Genomic DNA, 26,367 nt, shown 5'->3' on the forward strand with positions numbered 1-26,367 from the left:
TATTCTCTGATGGTAGTTTGTATTTCTGTGGGATTGGTGGTGATATCCCCTTTGTCATTTTTTATTGCATCTATTTGATTCTTCTCTCTTTTCTTCTTTATTAGTCTTGCTAGCAGTCTATCAATTTTATTGATCCTTTCAAAAAAAACCAGTTCCTGCATTCATTAATTTTTTGAAGGGTTTTTTGTGTGTCTATTTCCTTCATTTCTGCTCTGATCTTAATTATTTCTTGCCTTCTGCTAGCTTTTGAATGTGTTTGCTGTTGCTTCTCTAGTTCTTTTATATTGTGATGTTAGTGTGTCAATTTTAGATCTTTCCTGCTTTCCCTTGTGGGCACTTAGTACTGTAAATTTCCCTCTACACACTGCTTTGAATGTGTCCCAGAGATTCTTGTATGCTGTGTCTTTGTTCTTGCTGGTTTCAAAGAGCATCTTTATTTCTTCCTTCTTTTCGTTATGTACCCAGTGGTCATTCAGGAGAAGGTTGTTCAGTTTCCATGTAGTTGAGTGGTTTTCAGTGAGTTTCTTAATCCTCAGCTCTAGTTTGATTGCACTGTCATCTGAGAGACAATTTTTAAAAATAATTTCTGTTCTTTTACATTTGCTGAGGAGTGCTTTACTTCCAACTGTGTGGTCAATTTTGGAATAGGTGTGGTGTGATGCTAAAAAGAATGTATATTCTGTTGATTTGGAGTGGAGAGTTCTGTAGATGTCTATTAGGTCTGCTTGATGCAGAGCTGAGTTCAATTCCTGGATATCCTTGTTAACTTTCTGTCTCGTTGATCTGTCTAATGTTGACAGTGGGGTGTTAAAGTCTCCCATTATTATTGTGTGGGAGTCTAAGTCTCTGTGTAGGTCACTAAGGACCTGCTTTATGAATCTGGATGCTCTTGTATTGGGGGCATATATATTTATGATAGTTAGGTCTTCTTGTTGAATTGATCCCTTTACCATTATGTAATGGCCTTCTTTGTCTCTTTTGATCTTTGTTGGTTTACAGTCTGTTTTATGTGAGACTAGGTTTGCAACCCCTGCTTTTTTTGTTTTCCATTTGCTTGGTAGATCTTCCTCCATCCCTTTATTTTGAGCCTATGTGTGTCTCTGCACATGAGACGGGTTTCCTGAATACAGCACACTGATGGATCTTGACTCTTTATCCAATTTGCCAGTCTGTGTCTTTTAATTGGAGCATCTAGCCCATTTACATTTAAGGGTAATATTGTTATGTGTGAATTTGATCCTGTCATTATGATGTTAGCTGGTTATTTTGCTTGTTAGTTGATGCAGTTTCTTCCTGGCCTGGATGGTCTTTACAATTTGGCATGATTTTACCGTGGCTGTTACTGGTTGTTCCTTTCCATGTTTAGTGCTTCCTTCAGGAGCTCTTTTAGGGCAGGCCTGGTGGTGACAAAATCTCTCAGCATTTGCTTGTCTGTAAAGTATTTTATTTCTCCTTCACTTATGAAGCTTAGTTTGGCTGGATATGAAATTCTGGGTTGAAAATTCTTTTCTTTAATAATGTTGAATATTGGCCCCCACTCTCTTCTGGCTTGTAGCATTTCTGATGAGAGATCAGCTGTTCGTCTAATGGGCTTCCCTTTGTGGGTAACCCTACCTTTCTCTCTGGCTGCCCTTAACATTTTTTCCTTCATTTCAATTTTGGTGAATCTGACAATTATGTTTCTTGGAGTTGCTCTTCTCAAGGAGTATCTTTGTGGCATTCTCTGTATTTCCTGAATTTGAATGTTGGCCTGCCATGCTAGATTGGGGAAGTTCTCCTGGGTAATATCCTGCAGAGTGTTTTCCAACTTGGGTCCATTCTTCCCATCACTTTCAGGTACACCAATCAGATGTAGTTTTGGTCTTTTCACATAGTCCCATATTTCTTGGAGCCTTTTTTCATTTCTTTTTATTCTTTTTTCTCTAAACTTCTATTCTCACTTATTTTCGTTCATTTTGTCTTCCATTCCTGACACCCTTTCTTCCAGTTGATCTTATCAGCTACTGAGGCTTGTGCATTCATCACATAGTTCTCATGCCTTGGTTTTCAGCTCCATCAGGTCCTTTAAGGACTTCTCTGCATTGGTTATTCTAGTTAGCCATTCATCCAATTGTTTTTCAAGATTGTTAACTTCTTTGCCATTGGTTCAAACTTCCTCCTTTAGCTCAGAGTAGTTTGATCTTCTGAAGCTTTCTTCTCTCAACTCATCAAAGTCATTCTCCATCCAGCTTTGTCTCATTTCTAGTGAGGAGTTGTGTTCCTCTGGAGGAGGAGAGGTGCTCTGATTTTTAGAGTTTCCATTTTTCTGCTCTTTTTTGTCCCCGTCTTTGTGGTTTTATCTACCTTTGGTCTTTGATGAAGGTGACATACAGATGGGGTTTTGGTGTGGATGTCCTTTCTGTTTGTTAGTTTTCCTTCTAACAGTCAGGACCCTCAGCTGCAGGTCTGTTGGAGTTTCCTGGAGGTCCACTCCAGACCCTGTTTGCTTGGGTATCAGCAGCTGTGGCTGCAGAACAGTGGATATTGGTGAACAGCAAATGCTGCTGCCTGATCATTCCTCTGGAAGTTTTGTCTCAGAGGAGTACCTGGCCGTGTGAGGTGTCAGTCCACCCCTACGGGGGGGTGCCTCCCAGTTAGGCTACTCGGGGCTCAGGGACCCACTTGAGGAGGCAGTCTGCCCATTCTCAGATCTCAAGCTGCGTGCTGGGAGAACCACTACTCTCTTCAAATCTGTCAGACAGGGACATTTAAGTCTGCAGAGGTTACTGCTGACTTTTGCTAGTCTGTGCCCTGCCTCCAGAGGTGGAGCCTACAGAGGCAGGCAGGCCTCCTTGAGCTGTGGTAGGCTCTACCCATTTTGAGCTTCCTGGCAGCTGTCTTTACCTACTGAAGCCTGAGCAATGGCGGGCAACCCTCCCCCAGCCTCACTGCAGCCTTGCAGTTTGATCTCAGACTGCTGTCCTGGCAATGAGTGAGGCTCCATGGGCATAGGACCCTCTCAGGCAGGTGTGGGGTATAATCTTCTGGTGTGCCATTTGTTAAGCCCATTGGAAATGCAAAGTATTAGGGTGGGAGTGACCTGATTTCCCAGGTGCCATCTGTCACCCCTTTCTTTCACTAGGAAAGGGAATTCCCTGACCCCTTGCACTTCCCAGTGAGGTGATGCCTCACCCAGCTTTGGCTCATGCATGGTGCGCTGCACCCAATGTCCTGCACCCACAGTCCGGCACTCCTCTGTGAGATGAACCTGGTACCTCAGTTGGAAAAGCAGAAATCACCCATCTTCTGCATCTCTCACGTTGGGAGCTGTAGACTGGAGCTGTTCCTATTGGGCCATCTTGGCTCCACCCCTCTCCCAGATTGTTAATTTTTTAAAAATCCTGCTGTGCTGGAAATTACACTGAGTTTGTGATGAATCTATACATTAATTGGGGGAAGACTGACATTTTAATGAGAATACATTTTTTGACTCCTGTGAAATGGTTTCTATTTATATAGGTCAAATTTAATTTTCTCAGTGATATTTTATAGTTTTTAAAATATGTGTTTCCTTTCTTTTTGAGACAGAGTTTCACTCCAGGCTGGATTTCAGTGCCTCAATCTTGGCCTACTGCAACCTCTGCCTCCTGGGTTCAAATTATTCTCCTGCCTCAGCCTCCTAAGTAGCTGGGATTATAGGCATGAGCCACTGCACCCAGCTAAGTTTTGTATTTTTAGTAGAGATGGGGTTTCACCATTTTGTCCAGAGTGGTCTGAAATTCCTGAACTCAAGTAATCCTCCTGGCTTGGCTTCCCAAAGTGCTGGGATTACAGGCATGAGCCACTGTGCCCAGCTTTGGTGTTTCCTTATTTTATCAGAGTCATCTGTATCTCATTTTTTTATGAAGTTATAAATGAAATTTTAAAAAAATTCAAGTTGATTGTTTACTGCTAGGATATAGGAATACAGCTGATTTTTGTATGTTGATTTTTGTATCCTCCCTCATTGCTAGACTTAGACTTACTTATTAGTTCTAGTAGCTTTTTTGGTAGATTTGATCAGATTTTATACATACAACAAAGATTATCAAATCTTTTCATGCTCAAACTACTTTCTTACTATGGATAGGAAGTCTTTTAGACTTGTGGCAAAACAGTCTCTGTTGCAACTAGTCAACTCTGCCATTGTAGTATGAGAGCAGTCAGGGAGGATACATACATTAATAAACTCAGCTGTGTTCCAATAAAACTTCATTTACAAAAACAAGAAGCTGGCCCAGAGACTGTAGTTTATCTGCCCCTATTATGTGATCATGGTTGTGAATAAAAACAGTTTTACTTCTTCTTTCCAACCTGGATAACTTTTATTTATTTTTCTTGTCTGACAGCACTGGCTAGAATCTTTAGCACAATGCTTAGTAAAGTGTTGAAAGCAGACATTATTGTGTAGTTCCTGATAGGGGGAAAGCATTCAGTTTGTCATCATGATACACATTAGCTGTAGGTTTATTATAGATGTTTTGTATCATGCTGATGAAGTTCATTTGTATTCTTAGGTTGCTGAGAGGGTATTTTTTTCTTTTTAAATCAAGAATGAAGTTGAATTTTATCAAATGTCTTTATTTACTGAGATAATCATAAGGTTCTTCTCCTTTAGTTTTTTAATGGGGTGAATATAATGTTAAACCGACCTTTCGTTTTAGAATAAAACCTATTTTCTTAGGATGTAGGCTTTTAAAAAGTATATCATTGGGGCCAGACACGGTGGCTCATGCTTGTAATTTTAGTACTTTGGGAGTTCAAGACAGGAAGATTGCTTGAAGCCGGAGTTTGAGACCAACCTGGGCAACAAAATGAGACCCTATATTTATTTGTATTCAGTTTGCCAAAATTCTGTTTAGAAAATTTTAAAAGACTATTTAAATGTAGTTTTGGGTTCACAGCAACATTGAAAGTGAGGTACAGAGATTGTCTGTGCTTCCTGTCCACAGACGTGCATAGCTTCCCCCATTATCAGTATCTCTCACTACAGTGGTACAGTTGATATGATTGATGAATAAAAATGGCATGTCATAATCATCCAGATTTGATAGTTTATATTAGTGTGCACTCTTGGTGTTGTACATTCTGTAGGTTTGGAAAGGACCTATATTCATCATTATAGTATTGTACAAAGTAATTTTACTGCTCTAAAATTTATTTGTGTTTCACCTATCTGCCCTTTCATGCCCTCCTCAACCACAGGTAACCACTGATTTTTTTACTGTATCCATAGTTTTGCCCTTTCTAGAATGTCACATAGCTGAAATCATACAGTGCATAGCCTTCAGATTGGCATCTTTCACTTAGTAATATGCATTTATGTTTCCATCATGTCTTCTCATGACCTGATAGCTCATTTCTGTTTAGAACTGAATAATAGTTCATTGTGTAACTGTACCAGAGGTTGTTCACTCACCTATTGCAAGGTACCTTGGTTGCTTCAGAAATTGGTGAAATTCTTTGTCAATGTTCATGAGGGAGATTTCTTTTTTGTAGTATCATTGTTTGGTTAAGGGTAATGCTAGCATTATAGAATGAGTTGTGTTGTATTTCTCCTCTTTATTATTTGGGAGAGAGGTTGTGTAAAATTATATTACATCTGCCTAAACTGTTTGATAGAATTCACTAGCATAGCTATCTGGGCCTGGAATTTTCTCAACTTTATTTTCTTTCATAGATATAGGGTGATTTGGATTATCTATTTCTTCTTGATTGAGCTTTGGTAATTTTTATTTTTTAAGGAATGTGCCCATTTAATCTAAGTTGTCATGGTTAGTTACATAAAGCTTAAACTATTATCCTGCTATTCTTTTAATATCTGTAGAATGGTTATCTCTGAAGTTAGTAATTTGTTCTCTTTTTTATGATCAGCCTGGCTAGGTCAAGGTTTATGACTTCCATTGATGACCTCAAAGTATTTGATTTTATTGATTTTCCCTATTGTTCTCCTGTTTCATCTTTGATGTCATCATTGGTTTGGCCTGCTATCACAAAATACCATAGACTTGGTAGCTTATAAACAACAGAAACTGATTTCATACACTCCTAAAGGCTGCAAAGTCCAAGATCAAGGTGCCAGAAGATTCAGTGTCTGGTGAGGGACAAATTCCTGATTTCTAGGTTCCCTTTTTTCCCCTGTTCGCTTCATATGGCAGAAGGGGTGAATGAGCTTTCTGGGGTCTCTTATATAAGGGCACTAATCCCATTCATTAGGGCTTGGATTCCATGAGCTATTGCCTCCACAAAGGTGCAGTTTCTAATAAGACCACCTCTCTGATTAAGTTTCAGCATATGAGTTTTGGGAGGACAAAAATGTTCACACTATGTTCTGATGTTTATTATTTTCTCTGCTTCTGTTGGGTTTAATTTGCTCTCTCTTTTTTTGTAGTTTCTTCTTTTTTACTTACTTTTTTGTTTGTTTGTTTGTTTTTGAGACAGAGTCACACTTTGTCATCTAGCCTGGAGTGCAGTGGCGTGATTTTGGCTCACTGCAACCTCTGCCTCTGGATTCAAACAATTCTCATGCCTCAGCCTCCTGAGTAGCTAGGACTACAGGTGCGCACCACTGCACCCAGCTAATTTTTGTATTTTTAGTAGAGATGGGGTTTCACCATATTGGCCAGGGTGGACTTGAACTCCATACTTCATGACCCACTCACCTAGGCCACCCAAAGTGCTGGGATTACAGGCATGATCCACTGTGCCCAGACCTTTTTTACTTTCTTAAGATAGAAGTCAAGGCTATCGATCTGAGTGTCTTCCAGTATAGACATTCAGTGCTAACTTTTGTACTTACTTATTTATTTATTTACTATTACACTTTTGGTTTTAGGGTACATGTGCACAATGTGCAGGTTAGTTACATATGTATACATGTGCCATGCTGGTGCGCTGCACCCACTAACTCGTCATCTAGCATTAGGTATATCTCCCAATGCTATCCCTCTCCCCTCCCTCACCCCACAACAGTCCCCAGAGTGTGATGTTCCCCTTCCTGTGTCCATGTGTTCTCATTGTTCAATTCTGACCTATGAGTGAGAATATGCAGTGTTTGGTTTTTTGTTCTTGTGATAGTTTACTGAGAATGATGATTTCCAATTTCATCCATGTCCCTACAAAGGACATGAACTCATCATTTTTTATGGCTGCATAGTATTCCATGGTGTATATGTGCCATATTTTCTTAATCCAGTCTATCATTGATGGACACTTGGGTTGGTTCCAAGTCTTTGCTATTGTGAATAATGCTGCAATAAACATATGTGTGCATGTGTCTTTATAGCAGCATGATTTATAGTCCTTCGGGTATACACCCAGTAATGGGATGGCTGGGTCAAATGGTATTTCTAATTCTAGATCCCTGAGGAATCACCACACTGACTTCCACAATGGTTGAACTAGTTTACAATCCCATCAACAGTGTAAAAGGGTTCTTATTTCTCCACATCCTCTCCAGCACCTGTTGTTTCCTGACTTTTTAATGATTGCCATTCTAACTGGCGTGAGATGGTATCTCATTGTGGTTTTGATTTGCATTTCTCTGATGGCCAGTGATGGTGAGCATTTCTTCATGTGTTTTTTGGCTGCATAAACGTCTTCTTTTGAGAAGTGTCTGTTCATATCCTTTGCCCACTTTTTGATGGGGTTGTTCATTTTTTTCTTGTCAATTTGTTTGAGTTCATTGTAGATTCTGGATATTAGCCCTTTGTCAGATGAGTAGGTTGTGAAACTTTTCTCCCATTCTGTAGGTTGCCTGTTCACTCTGATGGTAGTTTCTTTTGCTGTGCAGAAGCTCTTTAGTTTAATTAGACCCCATTTGTCAATTTTGGCTTTTGTTGCCATTGCTTTTGGTGTTTTAGACATGAAGTCCTTGCCCTTGCCTGTGTCCTGAATGGTAATGCCTAGGTTTTCTCAGATCACAGTGCAATCAAGCTAGAACTCAGGATTAAGAATCTCACTCAAAACTGCTCAACTATATGGAAACTGAACAACCTGCTCCTGAATGACTACTGGGTACATAACAAAATGAAGGCAGAAATAAAGATGTTCTTTGAAACCAATGAGAATGAAGACACATCATACCAGAATCTCTGGGACACATTCAAAGCAGTGTGTAGAGGGAAATTTATAGAACTAAATGCCCACAAGAGAAAGCAGGAAAGATCCAAAATTGATACCCTAACATCACAATTAAAAGAACTAGAAAAGCAAGAGCAAACACATTCAAAAGCTAGCAGAAGGCAAGAAATAACTACAATCAGAGCAGAACTGAAGGAAATAGACACACAAAAAACCCTTCAAAAAATTAATGAATCCAGGAGCTGGTTTTTCAAAAGGATCAACAAAATTGATAGACCGCTAGCAAGATTAATAAAGAAAAAAAGTGGGAAGAATCAAATAGATGCAATAAAAAATGATAAAGGGGATATCACCACTGATCCCACAGAAATACAAACTACCATCAGAGAATACTACAAACACTTCTATGCAAATAAACTAGAAAATCTAGAAGAAATGGATAAATTCCTCCACACATACACTTTCCCAAGACTAAACCAGGAAGAATTTGAATTTCTGAATAGATCAATAACAGGATCTGAAATTGTGGCAATAATCAATAGCTTACCAACCAAAAAGAGTCCAGGACCAGATGGATTCACAGCCGAATTCTACCAGCGGTACAAGGAGGAACTGGTACCATTCCTTCTGAAACTATTCCAATCAATAGAAAAAGAGGGAATCCTCCCTACCTCATTTTATGAGGCCAGCATCATCCTGGTACCAAAGGCAGGCAGAGACACAACCAAAAAAGAGCATTTTAGACCAATATCCTTGATGAACATTGATGCAAAAATCCTCAATAAAATACTGGCAGACTGAATCCAGCAGCACATCAAAAAGCTTATCCACCATGATCAAGTGGGCTTCATCCCTGGGATGCAAGGGTGGTTCAACACACAAAAATCAATAAATGTAATCCAGCATGTAAACAGAACCAAAGATAAAAACCACATGATTATCTCAATAGATACAGAAAAGGCCTTTGACAAAATTCAACAACATTTCATGCTAAAAACTCTCAATAAATTAGGTATTGATGGGACGTATCTCAAAATAATAAGAGCTATTTATGACAAACCCACAGCCAATATCACACTGAATGGGCAAAAACTGGAAGCATTCCCTTTGAAAACTGGCACAAGACAGGGATGCCCTCTCTCACCACTCCTATTCAACATAGTGTTGGAAGTTCTGGCCAGAGCAATTAGGCAGGGGAAAGAAATAAAGGGTATTCAATCAAGAAAAGGGGAAGTCAAATTGTCCCTGTTTGCAGATGACATGATTGTATATCTAGAAAACCCCATTGTCTCAGCCCAAAATCTCCTTAAGCTGATAAGCAACTTCAGCAAAGTCTCAGGATACAAAACCAATGTACAAAAATCACAAGCATTCTTATACACCAACAACAGACAAACAGAGAGCCAAATCATGAGTGAACTCCCATTCACAATTGCTTCAAAGGCAATAAAATACCTAGGAGTCCAACTTACAAGGGACGGGAAGGATCTCTTCAAGGAGAACTAGAAACCACTGCTAAGGAAATAAAAGAGGATACAAACAAATGGAAGAACATTCCATGTTCATGGGTAGCAAGAATTCATATCGTGAAAATGGCCATACTGCCCAAGGTAATTTATAGGTTCAATGCCATCCCCATCAAGCTACCAATGACTTTCTTCACAGAATTGGAAAAAACTACTTGAAAGTTCATATGGAACCAAAAAAGAGCTGGCATTGCCAAGTCAATCCTAAGCCAAAAGAACAAAGCTGGAGGCATCACACTACCTGACTTCAAACTATACTACAAGGCTACAGTAACCAAAACAGCATGGTACTTGTACCAAAACAGAGATATATATCAATGGAACAGAACAGAGCCCTCAGAAATAATGCCGCATATCTACAACTATCTGATCTTTGACAAACCTGAGAAAAAGAAGCAATGGGGAAAAGATTCCCTATTTAATAAATGGTGCTGGGAAAACTGGCTAGCCGTATGTAGAAAGCTGAAACTGGATCCCTTCCTTACACCTTATACAAAAATCAATTCAAGATGGATTAAAGACTTAAACGTTAGATCTAAAACCATAAAAACCCTACAGTGCATGGGCAAGGACTTCATGTCTAAAACACCAAAAACAATGGCAACAAAAGCCTAAATTGACAAATGGCATCTAATTAAACTGAAGAGCTTCTGCACAGCAAAGGAAACTACCATCAGAGTGAACAGGCAACCTACACAATGGGAGAAAATTTTCACAACCTACTCATCTGACAAAGGGCTAATATCCAGAATCTACAATGAACTCCAACAAATTGACAAGAAAAAAACAAACAACCCCATCAAAAAGTGGGCAAAGGACATGAACAGACACTTCTCAAAAGAAGACATTTATGCAGCCAAAAAACACATGAAAAAATGCTCACCATCACTGGCCATCAGAGAAATGCAAATCAAAACCACAATGAGATATCATCTCACACCAGTTAGAATGGCAATCATTAAAAAGTCAGGAAACAACAGGTGCTGGAGAGGATGTGGAGAAATAGGAACACTTTTACACTGTTGGTGGGACTGTAAACTAGTTCAACCCTTGTGGAAGTCAGTGTGGCGATTCCTCAGGGATCTAGAACTAGAAATTCCATTGGACTCAGCCATCCCATTACTGGGTATATACCCAAAGGACTATAAATCATGCTGCTATAAAGACACATGCACACGTATGTTTATTGCAGCATTATTCACAATAGCAAAGACTTGGAACCAACCCAAATGTCCAACAATGATAGACTGGATTAAGAAAATGTGGCACATATACACCATGGAATACTATGCAGCCATAAAAAATGATGAGTTCATGTCCTTTGTAGGGACATGGATGAAATTGGAAATCATCATTCTCAGTAAACTATCACAAGAACAAAAAACCAAACACCGCATATTCTCACTCATAGGTGGGAATTGAACAATGAGAACACATGGACACAGGAAGGGGAACATCAGACTTCGGGGACTGTTGTGGGGTGGGGGGAGGGGGTAGGGATAGCATTGGGAGATATACCTAATGCTAGATGATGAGTTAGTGGGTGCAGTGCACCAGCATGGCACATGTATACATATGTAACTTACCTGCACATTGTGCACATGTACCATAGAGCCTAAAGTATAATAATAATAATAATAATAATAAAGAAAAAAAGAAAAAATAAAATAAAATAAAATAAAATAAAATAAAATAAAAAATATTGAAAAAAAAAAACTGTTGTAGCTATATTCCACAATGTCTCACATGTAGTATTTTCATTTTTATTCAGTTCAAAATAGTTTCCAATTTGTCTTTGTGTCACCACTTTATAAACGTAGGATTATTTAGATATGTGTTACTTTGTTTCCAAATTTTTGAGTAGTTTGATGAGCTGTTTTTTTACTGATTTCTAATTTTATTCTTTTGTGGTCAATGACCATATCGTGTATGACTTAAATCCTTTTGACTTAATACTTTCATGAAGATTTATTGCATGGCCTAGAATGTGCTCTGTTTTGCTAAGTGTTTCAAGGGTACTTGAGAAGCATAGTGTTCTTCAAGCCTACTCTTGTCTTGCTGATTTTCTGCCTCCTTGTTTTATCGTGTATTGAGTATGCGATATTGAAATCTCACACTGTACCTGTGAATTTGTCAATTTCTTCTATCAGTTTTTGGCTCATATTTCGAAGCCATTATGTTACCAGGTACATAAACATTTAGGATTATGTGTTCTTGACTAACTAAATATTTTATCATTATGAAATGAGGTTGTTTATAGCTAGTAATATTTTTTTGCTGTGAAATCTACTTTAATATTAATATAACAATTCCTGCTTAGATTTCTTTTGTCATCTGTTTGCATGGGATATATTTTTCTTCCTTTTAACCAATTTGTGTCTTTATATTTAAAGTGTGTTTCTTATAGGTAGCATGGAGTAGGATCTTGCTTTTTATACAGTTTGACAATTTGTCTTTTAATTTAGGTTATTAGGCCCATTTCATTAATAATGTGATTATTGATATATTAATAGTTAAGTTTATCTGTGATCATGCTGTTTGATTTTCATTAGTCCCAGCTATTCTTTGTTCCCTTCTCTTTCTGGTTTCCTTTCCATTAGTTATGTAACATTTATGGTTTAGTTTTATCTCTCATTTTTTGGCTTATTGGCTCTAATTTTTTTTTTTTTGCTATCTTAATGGTTGCATTACAATTTATACTGTATGATTTTAACTTATCACAGTTCAACTTCTGACAATATTATATCATATCACATACAGTAAGAAAATCAGAATAGTATACTTTCATTTCCTCTCTCCCAGCCAGATTCTTCCTGGATTTGTGGAATTATAGTTTTCACTAAGTTTAGAAAGTTTCTGTTCATTTTCTCTTTATGTTTTGTCGTTGTCTCTTCCTCCCTCTTTGGGGACATGTATATTATTGCTTAAAGTTTTTGAATAATTCTCTGATGTCCCAAATTTATGAATCTTCTCTTTTGTGGTATCTAGCCTGTATTTACTTCCACCCAGTGTCCTTTTCAGTCATGACTTTGCTTTCTGTTTGTTTGTTTTTTGAAACAAAGTCTGACTCCATTGCCCAGGCTGGAGTGCAATGGCTCAATCACATCTCACTGCAACCTCTGCCTCCTGGGTTCAAGCCATTCTCCTGCCTCAGCCTCCTGAGTAGCTGGGGTTACAGGTGCCTGCCATGATGCCCAGCTAATTTCTTTGTATTTTTAGTAGAGATGGGGTTTCGCCATGTTGGCCAGGCTAGCCTCGAACTCCTGACCTCAGGTGATCCACTTGCCTTGGCCTCTGAAAATGCTGGGATTACGGTCATGAGCCACCATACCTGGCCCAGTCCTGACATTTTAATTTGAATTCCTACTAGTGTAATTTTCTTTCAAAAAATATCTTCCATGTCTCTACTTGAGATTTATTTGGGGACACAGTTGACTTATAAACAACTTGATCTTTCTGGTCTTGCTTTATGATTTGGTCTAACTTTCCACTCCTGAATCAAGGTGTTTCTGATAACTCTATTCTTTGCCCTGTGAAGTCTTGAGTTTTTTCAGTATCATTCACAGGAATGGACACTCTTCCTGGTACATTGTGAGCAACAGGCACTGTTTCTTACAATTTAAGGATTTTTTCCCCCTGGTCTCAAGTAGTTTCCTAGGACAAATGTACTGTTCATTATTCTGCTAAATAAATACTCAAGAGTGTGTTTTTGCAGATCTCCAGTGTTCTTTTCCTTTACTGCTGTCTCCTTTCAAGTATTCTGTGATTTCCATCTGCCTTGGTTTTTTGAGATTCTCAGCTTCATTGTTCGAACTCAGGGAATCTGGTGGGCTCTACCTCAGTTTTTGGTAGACTCTACCTCAGTTTTTTTTCTTCCATTGTCATGGCCTGGAAACTTTGTCAAGTCAGGGAGCTGGAGTGTTTGTAAGGCTTATTTTGCTTGTTTCCTATCTTACAGGGATCATTGTCTTCATTACCTGAAATCCATGTTCTTGAAAATCGTAGTATTATGTATTTTGGTTTTCTTGGTTTTGTTTTACGTGAGAAGGTAAATCAGTATCTGCTGCTCCATCGTGGCCAGAAGCAGACTGCAGCAGAGCTTGAGTACATGACATAGACTAGCTAGAATGCTTTTCTACCCCCTTTAGTTAACAGCTTCCTCCTCATCCTTCATTTCTCAGTGTAGCCATCTCTTCCCCAGGGAAATCTTCCTGAGCCCAGTATAGATCAAATCCTGTGTGATCATAGAACTGTTTTCTTGCAGCATCTATCTGAATTTGTAATTTCACTTCTTTATATTTTTTCTTCACTACACTTAAAGCTAAACAAGAGCAGAGTTTCTGTTTGTTTTATCTGCAGGGCTCAGTAGACTGTGTTCCCCATGGTAGGAACTCAGTTCATATTTGTTTTGTGTATGGATGGGTGAAGGTTAAAATGCATGGGACTTTATATCCAAAAACTACTCATATATTTTATTTCCACCTTGTTTTCCCCCGATGCAGATTCTGCTAGCCTATCAAAAATCCAAGATGCAGTTATTTCAGATGAACACTTACTAGAACTCAAAAATAGCCACTATGAGCAACTTACAGTAGAAATTGAACAAATGGAAAATATGGTTCATGTACTACAAAAGGAGCTATGTGAGGCAAAAGAAACACAATTAGAGTTAGCGCATCAGAAATTTGAATGGGAGCAAGAACGCTACAGTTTGAGGTATGACATTCTAGTTTTAGAGAAATATTTTAACTCTTTATTCTAAATATATGTGTGAGAATTGTGATTGCTGACTTTCTGGGGCTTAATGGGAGAAAATGTCTTGGTCTTGTGGAGTATGAAAATCTTGGAAATAATACAACAAATTCTTAACTGTGCTTCTTTTATTTATTGCATATTCTTTTAGATTGTGATTTTCATGGCTATATAGAAGTCTACCATATAGAAATCTCATTATTTAACAAATAGAATTTGGGGTTTTCAATTCTTTTATATTAGAATTAATGCTGCAAGAAATACTTTTTATTATTACTATTATTATTATTATTATTATTAGATGTTATTATTAGAGTTTTGCTCTGTCACTGAGGCTGCAGTGCACTGGTGCAAACATAGCTTACTACAACTTTGAACTTTTGGGATCAAGGGATCCTCTTGCCTCAAATTCCTAAGCAGCTCAGACTGTAGGCACATGCCCCCATGCTTGGCTAACTTTTAAAATTTTTCATTGAGACAAGGTCTCACTATCTTGCCCAGTCTGATCTCCAACTCCTGACCTCCAACAGTTCTCCTGCCTTGGCCTCCCAAAGCATTAGGATTACAGGAGTGAGCTATCACGCCCAGCCCAGAATATCTTTTATATAAATCATTTTCTGCATTTCTAATTATTTACTTTGAATAAAGTCTTCAATATAGAATTTTTTGGTTAAAATATAGAAACTTTTTCAGAAAGGCCTTGGATCAATATTCCTAAATTGTCCTCAAGAATATTTGTATTTAATGCATGCTGAGCTTAATACCTAGGTGATGGGTTGATAGGTGCAGCAAACCACTGTGGCACATGTTTACCTATGTAACAAGCCTGCACATTCTGCCCATGTACTCTGGAAATTAAAATTAAAATTAAAAAAAGAATATTTGTATTAATTTACAGTTCAACCAACAGAGCATGAAATGGCCATTTGTCTCAAACCCGAATACTTTTTAAAAACTTTATACAGTTTTATTTTTTTTTTACTCTCTGTTTACATTGATTTATTTTTATTTCAATAGCTTTAGGGGTACAAGTGGTTTTTGGTTACATGGATCAGTTTTATAGTGGTGAAGTCTGGGATTTTAGGGTACCCATCTCCCAGTAAGTAGTTTTTATTGCTCACTTTTCTTCTCCCCTTCCTTCTTCTGAGTCTCCAATGTCATTATACCACTCTGCCTGCCTTTACACACCATAGCATAGCTCCCACTTGTAAATGAGAACATGTGATATTTGTCGTTCCATTCCTGAGTTACTTCACTTAGAATAATGGCCTCTAGCGCCATCCAATTTGCTGGAAAAAACATTATTTTATTCTTCTTTATGGCTGAGTAGTATTCTGTGGTGTGTTTGTGTGCGTGTGTATATATGTGTATATATATACACATATATACATGTATGTATATGTAGATGTATGTATATATGTATATATATACACACATAGATATATGGACTCACACACATATATGTGTATATATATCACATTTTCTTTATTCCATTCATCAGCCGATGGACACTGGTTGATTCCATATGTTTTCATATTGTAATTGTGCTGCAGTAAACATACGTATGAAGGTGTTTTTTTGAGAGTATGATTTCTTTTGTAGATATCCAGAAATGAGAATGCTGGATACAATGGTAGGATCTACTTTTAGTTCTTTGAGAATCTCCACAGATTTTGTACTAACTTGCATTCCCATCAGCAGTGTATAACTGTTCTCTTTTCACCACATCCACACCAAAATCTGTTGTCTTTTGATTTTTAATAGTGGCATTATGGCTGCAGTGAGGTGATATCTCATTGTTGTTTTATTTTACATTTCCCTGATGATTAGTGATATTTAGCATGTTTTTATATGCTTGTTCAGCATTTGCTCATCCTCTGAGAAATGTCTATTCATGTCATGTGCACATGTTTTAATGGAATCATTTGTATTTTTCCTGCTGATGTGTTTGAGTTTCTTGTAGGTATGGATATTAGTCCTTTGATAGATTCATAATTTGCAAATATTTTTCCCATTCTGTAGGTTGTTGGTTTACTCTTATGATTATTAATTTGCGGTGCTGAAGCTGAAGCTTTTTAGTTTAATTAGGTCTTATTTATTTATTTTCATTTTTGTTGCATTTGCTTTTAGGGTCTTCATTATAAATTCTTCACCTAGGTCAATGTTTTCAGGTCTTAGTTTTAGGCCTTTAATCCATCTTGAATTAATTTTTGTATATGATAAGAGATAGCGATCCAGTTTCATTCTTCTACATGTGGCTATCTTTTTTTCCTAGTACCATTTATTGAATAATGTGTACTTTCTCCAGTGTACGTTTTTGTATCCTTTCTCAGAGATCATTTGGTTGTAAGTGGCTTTATTTCTGAATTGTCTATTCTGTTTCATTGGTTTATGTATCTACTTTTATACCAGTATGATGCTGTTTTTGTTACTGTGGCTTTAGAGTATAATTTGAAGTCAGGTGATGCGATGCCAACATGTTTGTTCCTTTTGCTTGGTATGTCTGTTGTTATTCAGGCTCTTTTGTGGTTCTACATAAATGTCAACTTTTTTTTTATAATTCTGTGAAGAATGACATTGGTACTTTCATAGGAATTGTATCAAATCTGTAGACTGCTTTGGGTACTATGGTCATTTTTCACAATGTCAATTCTTTCAGTCCATGAACATAGGATGTATTTTCATTTGTCTGTGTCATCTATTATTTTCTTCAGTGGTGTTTTCCAGTTATCCTTATACAGATCACTCACCTCCTTCATTAAGTATATTCCTAGGTATTTTACACTTTTCCAGCCATTGTAAAAGAGATTGGGTTCTTGATATGACTCTCTGCTTGGTTGTATTTGGTGTATAGTGGTGCCACTTATTGGTATTCATTTATTTTATAACCTCTGAGACTTTACTGAATTCATTTATCAAATCCAGGAGTGTTTTGTAAGAGTCTTTGGGGTTTTCTAGGTATAAGATCATATCACTGGTGAAGAGATAGTTTGACTTCCTCCTTTAAATTTGGATGCCCTTTATTTCTCTTGCCCAGTTGCTCTGCCTGGGACTTCCCGGTTTTATTCTTAATATGCATGAAATAAAAGTAAAATGGAAAGTGATTCATGATTAGTTTATATCATATCTCTCTCTCATAAACAGATAAAATTAATTCACCTTGAATTAATTTTGTTTTAATATATGTTAAATACATATATTATATGTATAATAAAAACATAATATATGTTAAAAACAAAATATTAGACCCTGTCTTGTTCAAAAGAATGTCTAAGTTGCTTATAAAATACATAGGAATCACGAATATAAGTTAAAAATGTTTCCAAAAAATAAACATGAAAAGTATGGGTTAACACAGGGATTCCCAATCCCCAGGCCAAGGACCAGTACCAGTCCCTGGCCTGTTAGGAACTGGGCCACACAACAGGTTAGTGGCAGGTGAGCAAGTGAAGCTTCATCTGTTTGCAGCCCCTCTCCATCACTCACGTTACTGCCTTAGCTCCTCCTCCTGTCAGATCAGTGGTGGCATTAGATTGTCATAGGAGTGTGACCTGAACCCTGTTGTAAGTTGCTCACACAGGGGATCTAGGTTGTTCACTCCTTATGAGATTCTAATGCCTTATGATCTGTCACCATCTCCTGTCACCCCCAGATGAGACCACACAGTAAGTAGCACAAAAACAAGCTCAAGGCCCCCGCTGATTCTACATTATGGTGAGTTATAGAATTATTTCATTATTAATAATAGTAGAAATAAAGTGCAGAATAAGTGTAATGTGCTTAAATAATCCTGGAAGCATCCCCCCACCTCAGGTCTGTGGAAAAATTACCTTCCACAAAACCAGTCCCTGGTGCCAACATGGTTGGGGACAGCTGGCTTAACAGATGTGAGACCCCTTTGCCTTTTCTTGGATTAATCTGCAGGTATACATTGTGTGAATGATATCTGATGATGCCACCTTGGTCTGTAAATCATTTTAGGGATACCTCCAGTATTTCATGAAAATTAAAATTTCTTCTAGTGAAGAACAAAATGATACCCAGAAGCAACTCTCCAAGGAACAGAATGCTAGAATATTACGAGATGAGATTCTGACTAATAAACAAAAGCAGATAGAAGTGGCTGAAAAGAAAATGAGTTCTGAGGTATTTTCTTTAGTCATTTTCAAATGCTTTTATATAAAATGTAGGTATTTAAAAAAACAACTATATATTTCAGAAAGTATAAAGGATTTTTAAATCACATATATATGTATATATGTTTATATCCTATATATCCTTTATCATGTATCTATATATGTACATATAGGATAAAGCCATGTTCTTAATTCAACTCTATTTGCCTGCAACAGTTGAGTAGTGACATTCACAATGGCCTAAATCCAAAGAAGCATTTAATATTTTTCATAAGAATTGATGATCTTTCCAATATCAAAAATAAGTTTTGCTAACAACAGATTTTCCAGTTTTTGGACATTAGTTCATCTTTTAAAAATATTAATAGAGAAGTCAGTTTATTATTTCCACAGCTAAGAAAGTAGGAAATGTATAGCTGGGTCAGAAGCCATATTGTGGATATCATTATCTTTACTTTTGGGGACAGTAACAGTTTGCTCCAAGTAGTTTCTCATTTCAATGCAAAGAGCTTTGAAAACAATGACATGCCATGATATACATTGAGTGATAATTTATTGATAAGTGTTTTGTTCCCAGAGAAACAGTTCAGTATATTTTCCTCTGTTTCACACTTATTACTGTTTCAAACATTATAAAGAAGAAATAAGTTATTGCAATGGCAAATAATCTCATGATTTCTAAGAAAAGCTCTATAAGTTGTATGCTACCATTCATATTTTGAAACAAAAGGCTTCTTTTGTATTTATATATTTACACCACAGAATTAACTGTGATTTTGTGGAGGATCACTAGAAGTAGCATCAGAAGACCTGGAGAAAATCCTGCATCTTGCATATATACATATTTGTATATTTGAATATATATGTATATATTTTTGAGATGGAGTCTCGCACTGTCACCTGGGCTGGAGTGCAATGGCACGATCTCCACTCACTGCAACCTTCGCCTCCCAGGTTCACTCAATTCTCCTGCCTCAGACTCCTGAGTAGCTTGGATTACAGGTGCACACCACTATACCTGGCTAATTTTTTGTATTTTTAGTAGAGATGGGGTTTCACTATGTTGGCCAGGCTGGTCTCAAACTCCTGACCTCGTGATCTGCCTGCCTCGGCCTCCCAAAGTGCTGGTATTATAGGTGTTAGCCACTGTGATCAGCTGCATATATTTTTTTAACTTCTCCTTTTAAGAATTGTTATCTTAAATGAGTTCAGTGTCATACATAGAGGTGCAATGCTTAGATGCAGATGTGTACAATGTAGAAGGGTACAATGCTTAGATTTAACAGTTATGAATAAATGTAATTCTCATAACTGACTATAAAATATTAGAAAAGTAGAATATTGATAAAACATTCTTCAGAAAAAGTAACTTAAAGAATTTTGAGAAATTGCTTCTGCCCAAACATATGTATAGCTAAGGCTCCTATGATGGTGTGGTTTATAGGTGAGATATCAGAGTGTAAACCCAATTTAAAAAATGTAGTCAAATGTATTAATCTTATATTCATGCCTCTGGGTTTTTTTGTAATTCAGAGAAAGGCTTTTCCAATTCTGAGATTCTTAAAAATCCTCCAGTGATTTAATTTTCATAATCTTTAAATAAATATTTAAATTTGTGGAATTTACACTCTATTAGGTTTGAAGTTTTGTCCAACTTGTTTTTAGTTAAATATCCACCATGGGAATTCTTTCATTATACAAACATACAGGTTATTCTTTAATTTCAGAAGAAGTTATGATATGTCCCTCTATTGAGTGCTAACTAAAAGTTCCCTTTGTTTACTCAGATTTCTCTTGGCCATAAGGAAGAAAAAGAACTCTTGCATGAAAATAGCATGTTGCAGGAAGAAATTGCCATGCTAAGAATAGAACTAGACACAATAAAACATCAGAACCAGCTAAGGGAAAAGAAATATCTGGAGGACATTAAAAGTGTGAAAGAAAAGAATGATAATCTTCTAAAGGCTATACAATTGAATGAGGAAGCATTAACAAAAGCAGTAGTTCAGTACAGTGGACAGCTTAGCATTTTGACAACTGAGAATAAAATGCTCAGTTCTGAACTGCAGAATGTAAGACACAACAATGAAACACTGGAAATGGAAATTCAATCATGTCATTTTAGACTGGCTACTGCTCTACATAATTGTGACCAAAGTCAGATAGCAGAAGGAGACTTCTTTCTGGAGAATGAGACATGAACAGGTTTATTTACAAGAGACAAAAAATTCTCATATATCTAACCTAAAAGATAACAGTGAGATTCTTTCTGAACAACTCTAATGCTGAAAGTAAAATTAACAGCCTGAGAATTAAGGTCCATCACACAAGATAAACTCTGAGAGAAAAGACGGGGCAGGCCACCGTCTTTCCTTTTTGGGCAACTTAGTCATTCCAGCCTGCAGGCTTTGGAGAGTACAAACTGACCAGGGGAAGAAGAGATCTGCAGCACAGCACAGCTGCTTTATCAAATCATGGCCAGACTGCTTCTGTAAGCAGGCCCCTGATCCTGTTTCTCCTCACTGGAAAGGACCACCCAGCTGAGGCCTCCAGCTAACCCCACCAGTGTTCCCTGGCCAATGGAGATTTAAATCCCCCCTGGGACAGAGCACCCAGAGAGAGGGGTGGGTCACCACCTTTGCTGTTTGGGCAACTAGCCATTCAGGCCTGCAGACTTTGGAGAGCCCAAGCTGACCAGGGGTGGAAGTGGTACCTCAGCACAGCACAGCTGCCCTATGAAAATGTGGCCAGACTCTTTTTTAAGTCAGTCCCTGACCACATTTGTTATCACTGGGTGGAGCCTTTCAACCAGGGTCTCTGGCTACCTTCAGTGCTGTTCTCTGGCTGACAGAGGTTTCAGGCCTTCCTGAGTCAGAGCTCCCAGGGGGAGGACCAGATTGTCATCTTTGTTGTTTGGGCAACTCAGCCATTTCAGCCTTAGGGCTTCAGAGAGTCTGAGGTGATGAGGAGCTGAAGTGAACCCCCAGCATAGCACAGCTGCTCTACCAAAAAGTGGCCAGACCCACTTTTTAAGCAAGTCCCTGTTCTTGTTCCTCCTGACTAGGCAAGACTTTTCTCCACTTGCCTCCAGCCACCTCCTACAGGTGTGTTCAGATTCGCAACAAGTTTGTACCTCAGTGGTACAGCGCTCCCAGAGGAAGGGGCAGGCTATCATCTTTGCCTTTTCACAGCCTTCATTGGTGATACCTTCAGGCACTGGAAAATATGAGGCAATTAGGGACTGGAGTGGACCCCCAGCATACAACAGCCCCCCTACAGAAAAGTGGCCAGACTGTTACATGGGTGCCAATTTCCATATCTTCTTGATGGGCAGGTCCTCCCATCCTGGGTCTCTAGCCAGCACCCCACTGGAGCTATCAAGCCAGTAGCAACTCAGCAATTGCCTGGACAGAGCTTCCAGGAGCAACTGAAATCCTCTATGCCACTGCCTCTGCAGTGGAACTGTCCTTGCTACCCTCGGAATATCAAGGCAGCAAAGACTTTAAGTGCTGTATTGACATGTCCAACAAGTTGCAGTTGACCCAGTGAGCAAGCCAGTCCATCTCCCATGGGTCTCACACACTCTCCACTGCTCATCACCAGACAGGGAACCCTGGCTTGGGCCCACAGCACAGACCTTCCATCCTGGGCTGATCACACTAAGTGATTGCTAACTCACATCTCTCTGGGGTGGAGCCCCTAGGAGAAAAGCCAAGTAGTGGAGCAGCAAGCCAGCTGATGTGGAGCCCAAAGGGCAGGGACAGCTATCTCTCTAGGCACCATTTGCTCTTATGAGACACTTTGCCCCAGCACTTTAGGAGTGCTGAGGTCAGACCAGCCACATCTTATGTGCAAGATTGCCTAGCAGAGATCAGGTCTGAGAGTTCCCCTCTTAAAGAAAGGGGACTTGCTTAAAAAAGAAGTCTGGCCACATCTTTGTAGAGCAGCTGTGCTGTGTTGGGGCTTTACTTTTGAGAGAGTTCTCCTCTGAGACCTGATCTCTGCTGGGAAATCTTGCACATGAGATGGGGCTGGTCTGACCTCAGCACTCCTTAGTCTGCTTGCCTCTCCCAGGGCCCCAGCCTGGCCACACCTGCTTACAGGGCACTCTTGGGTGCTCACACCATAACTTCTATGCCAGTGGACCATGTCTGACCAATGGAGGGCTGCAGCAAGGTGGCCCCTACAGCCATGGACCAGCCTGCATATCGCCTCTCCATACTGCAGCTCTTTATATGCAAACTTCCTACATGCCTTTGCTGGTGTGTGTTTACATGGGTGGGTTTTGCTGTACTTGCCCTACTGGCACACGGGAGTGCATCACACACCCCAACCCACACCAACTGCCATTGAAGACAGAGCCCTGGCAGGCACAGAGCCAAAAATCCCCCACCCCCACCAGCACCTCACCCTTGAGCTAATGCTGCAGAGAGGAAAAGGGACCCTCTTATATCCTGAGGGACCACTGTTGCTTGGGGGGCACAGAGAAGGCACCTAGACCCACACTGGCCAGCACCCCACCCCAACTAACACTACCTCCAGTGCAACAGCACACATAGTCAGCAGGGGCCCCCTGGTCCCCACCCTAGCTGTCTTGCCTCCACCACTGGGTGAATGCCCACAGGCAGGCGGGCACTTTTGCATCCACTAGCACTCTGCTGCAGTTGCCGCACTTTGGTCCCCTCAGTGCAGTGGACCCCAAACCTCGAGGAGCCAGAGAACAAAGTTGGGGCCCAGTACAAGTTCCTCAGAGTTAAAGCACACAGTCCAGGAATTGGGAGCTGAACACTGGCTCCCAAAAATCCTCCAGAAACAAAGCCAGTTGGCTGAATCCACCTTACACCACAATCAAACCCTCAAGGTCATCAAATGTGATGAAAGAAAAATACTCTGTCCAAAGGTCAGCAACCGCAAAGGTTGAAGGTAGATAAGCCCATAAAGATGAGAAAGAATCTGTGCAAGAACACTGAAAACTCAAAAAGTGAGCGTGCCTTCTTTCCTCCAAATGACTGCATCAACTCTCCAGCAAGTGTTTGGAACTGGGCTGAGGCTAAGATGTCTGAAATGATACAAGTAAAATTCAGAATATGAGTAGGAACAAAGTTCACTGAGTGAGAGAAGTATGTTGTAATCCAATGCAAGGAAGCTAAAAATCACTGCAAAACATTGCAGGAGCTAACAGACAAAATAGCCAGTATAAAGAAGAACATAACCGACCTGATAGAGCTGAAAAGCACACTAGAAGAATTTTCATAATGAAATCACATGGTGATTGTGTGTGATTGCATTATGAAAATTCTTGTAGTGTGTGTGGGACCCAAGAGTGCCCTGTAAGCAGGTGTGGCCAGGCTGGGGCCCTGGGAGAGGCAAGCTGACTAAGGAGTGCTGATGTCAGACCAGCCCCATCTCATGTGCAAGACCACCTAGCAGAATAGACCAAGCAGAGGAAAGAATCTCAGAGCTTGAAAATTGGCTTTCTGAAATAAAACAGAGAGACAAGAATGGGGGAAAAAGAATGAAAAAGAATTAACAAAAGCTCTAAGAAATATGGGATTATGTAAAGAGACCAAATCTATGACTGATTAATGTACCTGAAAGAGATGAGGAGAATGGAACCAACTTGGAAAACATAATTCAGAATGTCATTCATGAGCATGTCCCCAACCTAGCCAGACAGGCTGAAAATTAAATTAAGGAAATCCAGAGAACCTCAGTTAGATATGCCACGAGAAAGTCATCCAAGGTCAAAATGAAAGAAAAAATGTTAAAAGGCAGCTAGGAAGATAGGTGAGGTCACCTACAAAGGGAATCCCATCAGACAAACAGTGGACCTCTCAGCTGAAACCCTACAAGCCAGAAGAGATATTCAACTTCTTAAAGAAAAGAAATTCCAATCCAGAATTTCATGTCCAGCAAAACTAAGCATCATGTGAGGGAGAAATAAGATTCTTTTCAGACAAGCAAATGCTGAGGGAATTAATTACCACCAGATCTGCCTTACAAGAGCTCCTGAAAGAAGCACTAAATATGGAAAGAAAAGACCATCGCCAGCCACTACAAAAGCCCACTGAAGTGCACAGACCAGTGATGCTAAAAAGCAACCACATACACAAGTCTGCAAAATAACCAGCTAACAGCATGATGACAGGATCAAATCCACATATATCATTACTAAACTTAAATGCAAATAGGCTAAATGCTACTATTGAAAGACACAGTGGGGCAAGGTGGATAAAGAACCAAGACCCATTTGAGTATGCTGTCTTCAACAGACCCATCTCGCATGCAGTGCCACACATAGGCTCAAAATAAAGGAATGGAGAAAAATCTTTCAAACAAATGGAAAACAGAAAAAAGCAGGTGTTGCCATCTAGTTTCTGACAAAACAGACTTTATACCAATAAAGATTTATCAAGACAGAGAAAGACATTACAAAGGTGGCCCTGACCTTTGATAAATCTCATTATTGGTTGATACCAACCTGGGCTGTCTTTTTGTTGTTGTTGTTGTTTGTTTTTACTTTTGAGAAGGAGTCTCACTCTGTCACCCAGGCTGGAGTGTGGTGGCATGAACTCTGCTCACTGCAACCTCCGCCTCCCAGATTCAAGCAATTCTCCTTCATCAGCCTCTCATGTAGCTGGGATTGCAGGTGCATGCCACCACACTCGGCTAGTTTTTATAGTTTTAATAGAGACCGGGTTTCACCATGTTGGGCAGACTGGTCTTGAACTCCTGACCTCAAATGAACTGCCCACCTTGTCCTCCCAAAGTGCTGGGATCACAGGCATGGGCCACTGTACCCGGCCAATCTGAGCTATCTTTATTGCTGAAAACAATAGGATAATTTGCTGAGGTTGAGAAGTTTCTCCCCTCCAGAGAGTCCCTGATCTTCCAAACTTTGGTTGAGATCTAAGGTTGATTTTACTGTACAACTCCTTTTCTGAAGTTTTACTTATTTCCAACAAGGAATGCAAGTTTTCCTGCTTCCATGATGATGGAGAACAGGCACCTCCTTTCTTATGTTTCAGCTTGCAGGGAAGGTGAGTGTGAGTTTTTTCCTGCTTCTAAGATGATAGAGAGTGATCATCAGCCTGAGACTTTTTCCAGGTAAGTAGCTGAAGTAGAATTTTGTCTTAAAAATTTTCCTTAATGACTAAAAGTTAAGATTACCAACCAGCTGGTTTTAATTTCTCCTTACCAGTAGAACAGCTAGTAATCATATGAATTGTGCATTTGTTTGTTTTGTTTAACTGTTTTTGTTTGTATATGTTTGGGGTTTATTGTTGTTGTTTTACTTTTCTCCCATCAAGTATGACCATCTCTTCCTGACTTGGTCAAATCCAAGGGAATGTTCCAAATTGTGGGGAACAAGTCATCTGAATAGGCCAAAAGTCCTGTGGCTGAAAAAAAAAAATCCAGTTAGCAGAAATAATTTTTATAAAACTTAGAAAAAATTAAAAAAATTTTTTTTTTCTTAAGGTTTCATGTACATAACCAGGCCAACTTTTGCCAGCCAAGAGCAAATTGAAGAAGCAGTGGTGGGCACCCAGTGCTAAGATTCTGCCCAAACAATGTTTACTACAGCAACCTGAGTTTGGTTCCTAAGTCTAGTTCTTTCTGGTTTGGTATTTGTGTTACTTTTAAAATACCAGCAGTTTGTCCTAGCTATGATGCTGTAGTGAGATTCAAAGGATTTTTTTTAAGAGCTCCATGATTAAAAGCTTAATTAAAAGCAGATATCATATATATGTAAAATTATATTTAAATATAATTACATATATGTCAAAAATATATAAATATGTGACATATTTATATATAAACATATAAATACATATATTTATGTTAGAAATATG

At 38.9% G+C, this 26,367-nt stretch overlaps 1 protein-coding gene across 1 annotated transcript in view; it reads left to right on the forward strand.

Moving 5' to 3' along the window:
- The window catches only part of POTEA (POTE ankyrin domain family member A), a 74,814-nt gene extending 52,831 nt beyond the window's left edge, over positions 1-21,983 (forward strand). Inside the window, exons 12-14 of the mRNA XM_054499155.2 lie at positions 14,129-14,342; positions 18,401-18,524; positions 20,302-21,983. Coding sequence (XP_054355130.2) covers positions 14,129-14,342; positions 18,401-18,524; positions 20,302-20,715 — 752 coding nt within the window. The 3' untranslated portion in view covers positions 20,716-21,983. The remainder of the gene's footprint in view (positions 1-14,128; positions 14,343-18,400; positions 18,525-20,301) is intronic.
- The last annotated feature ends 4,384 nt before the right edge of the window (positions 21,984-26,367 follow it).

This window comes from Pongo pygmaeus, chromosome 7, assembly GCF_028885625.2.
Source record: "Pongo pygmaeus isolate AG05252 chromosome 7, NHGRI_mPonPyg2-v2.0_pri, whole genome shotgun sequence".
Lineage (NCBI taxonomy): Eukaryota > Metazoa > Chordata > Mammalia > Primates > Hominidae > Pongo > Pongo pygmaeus.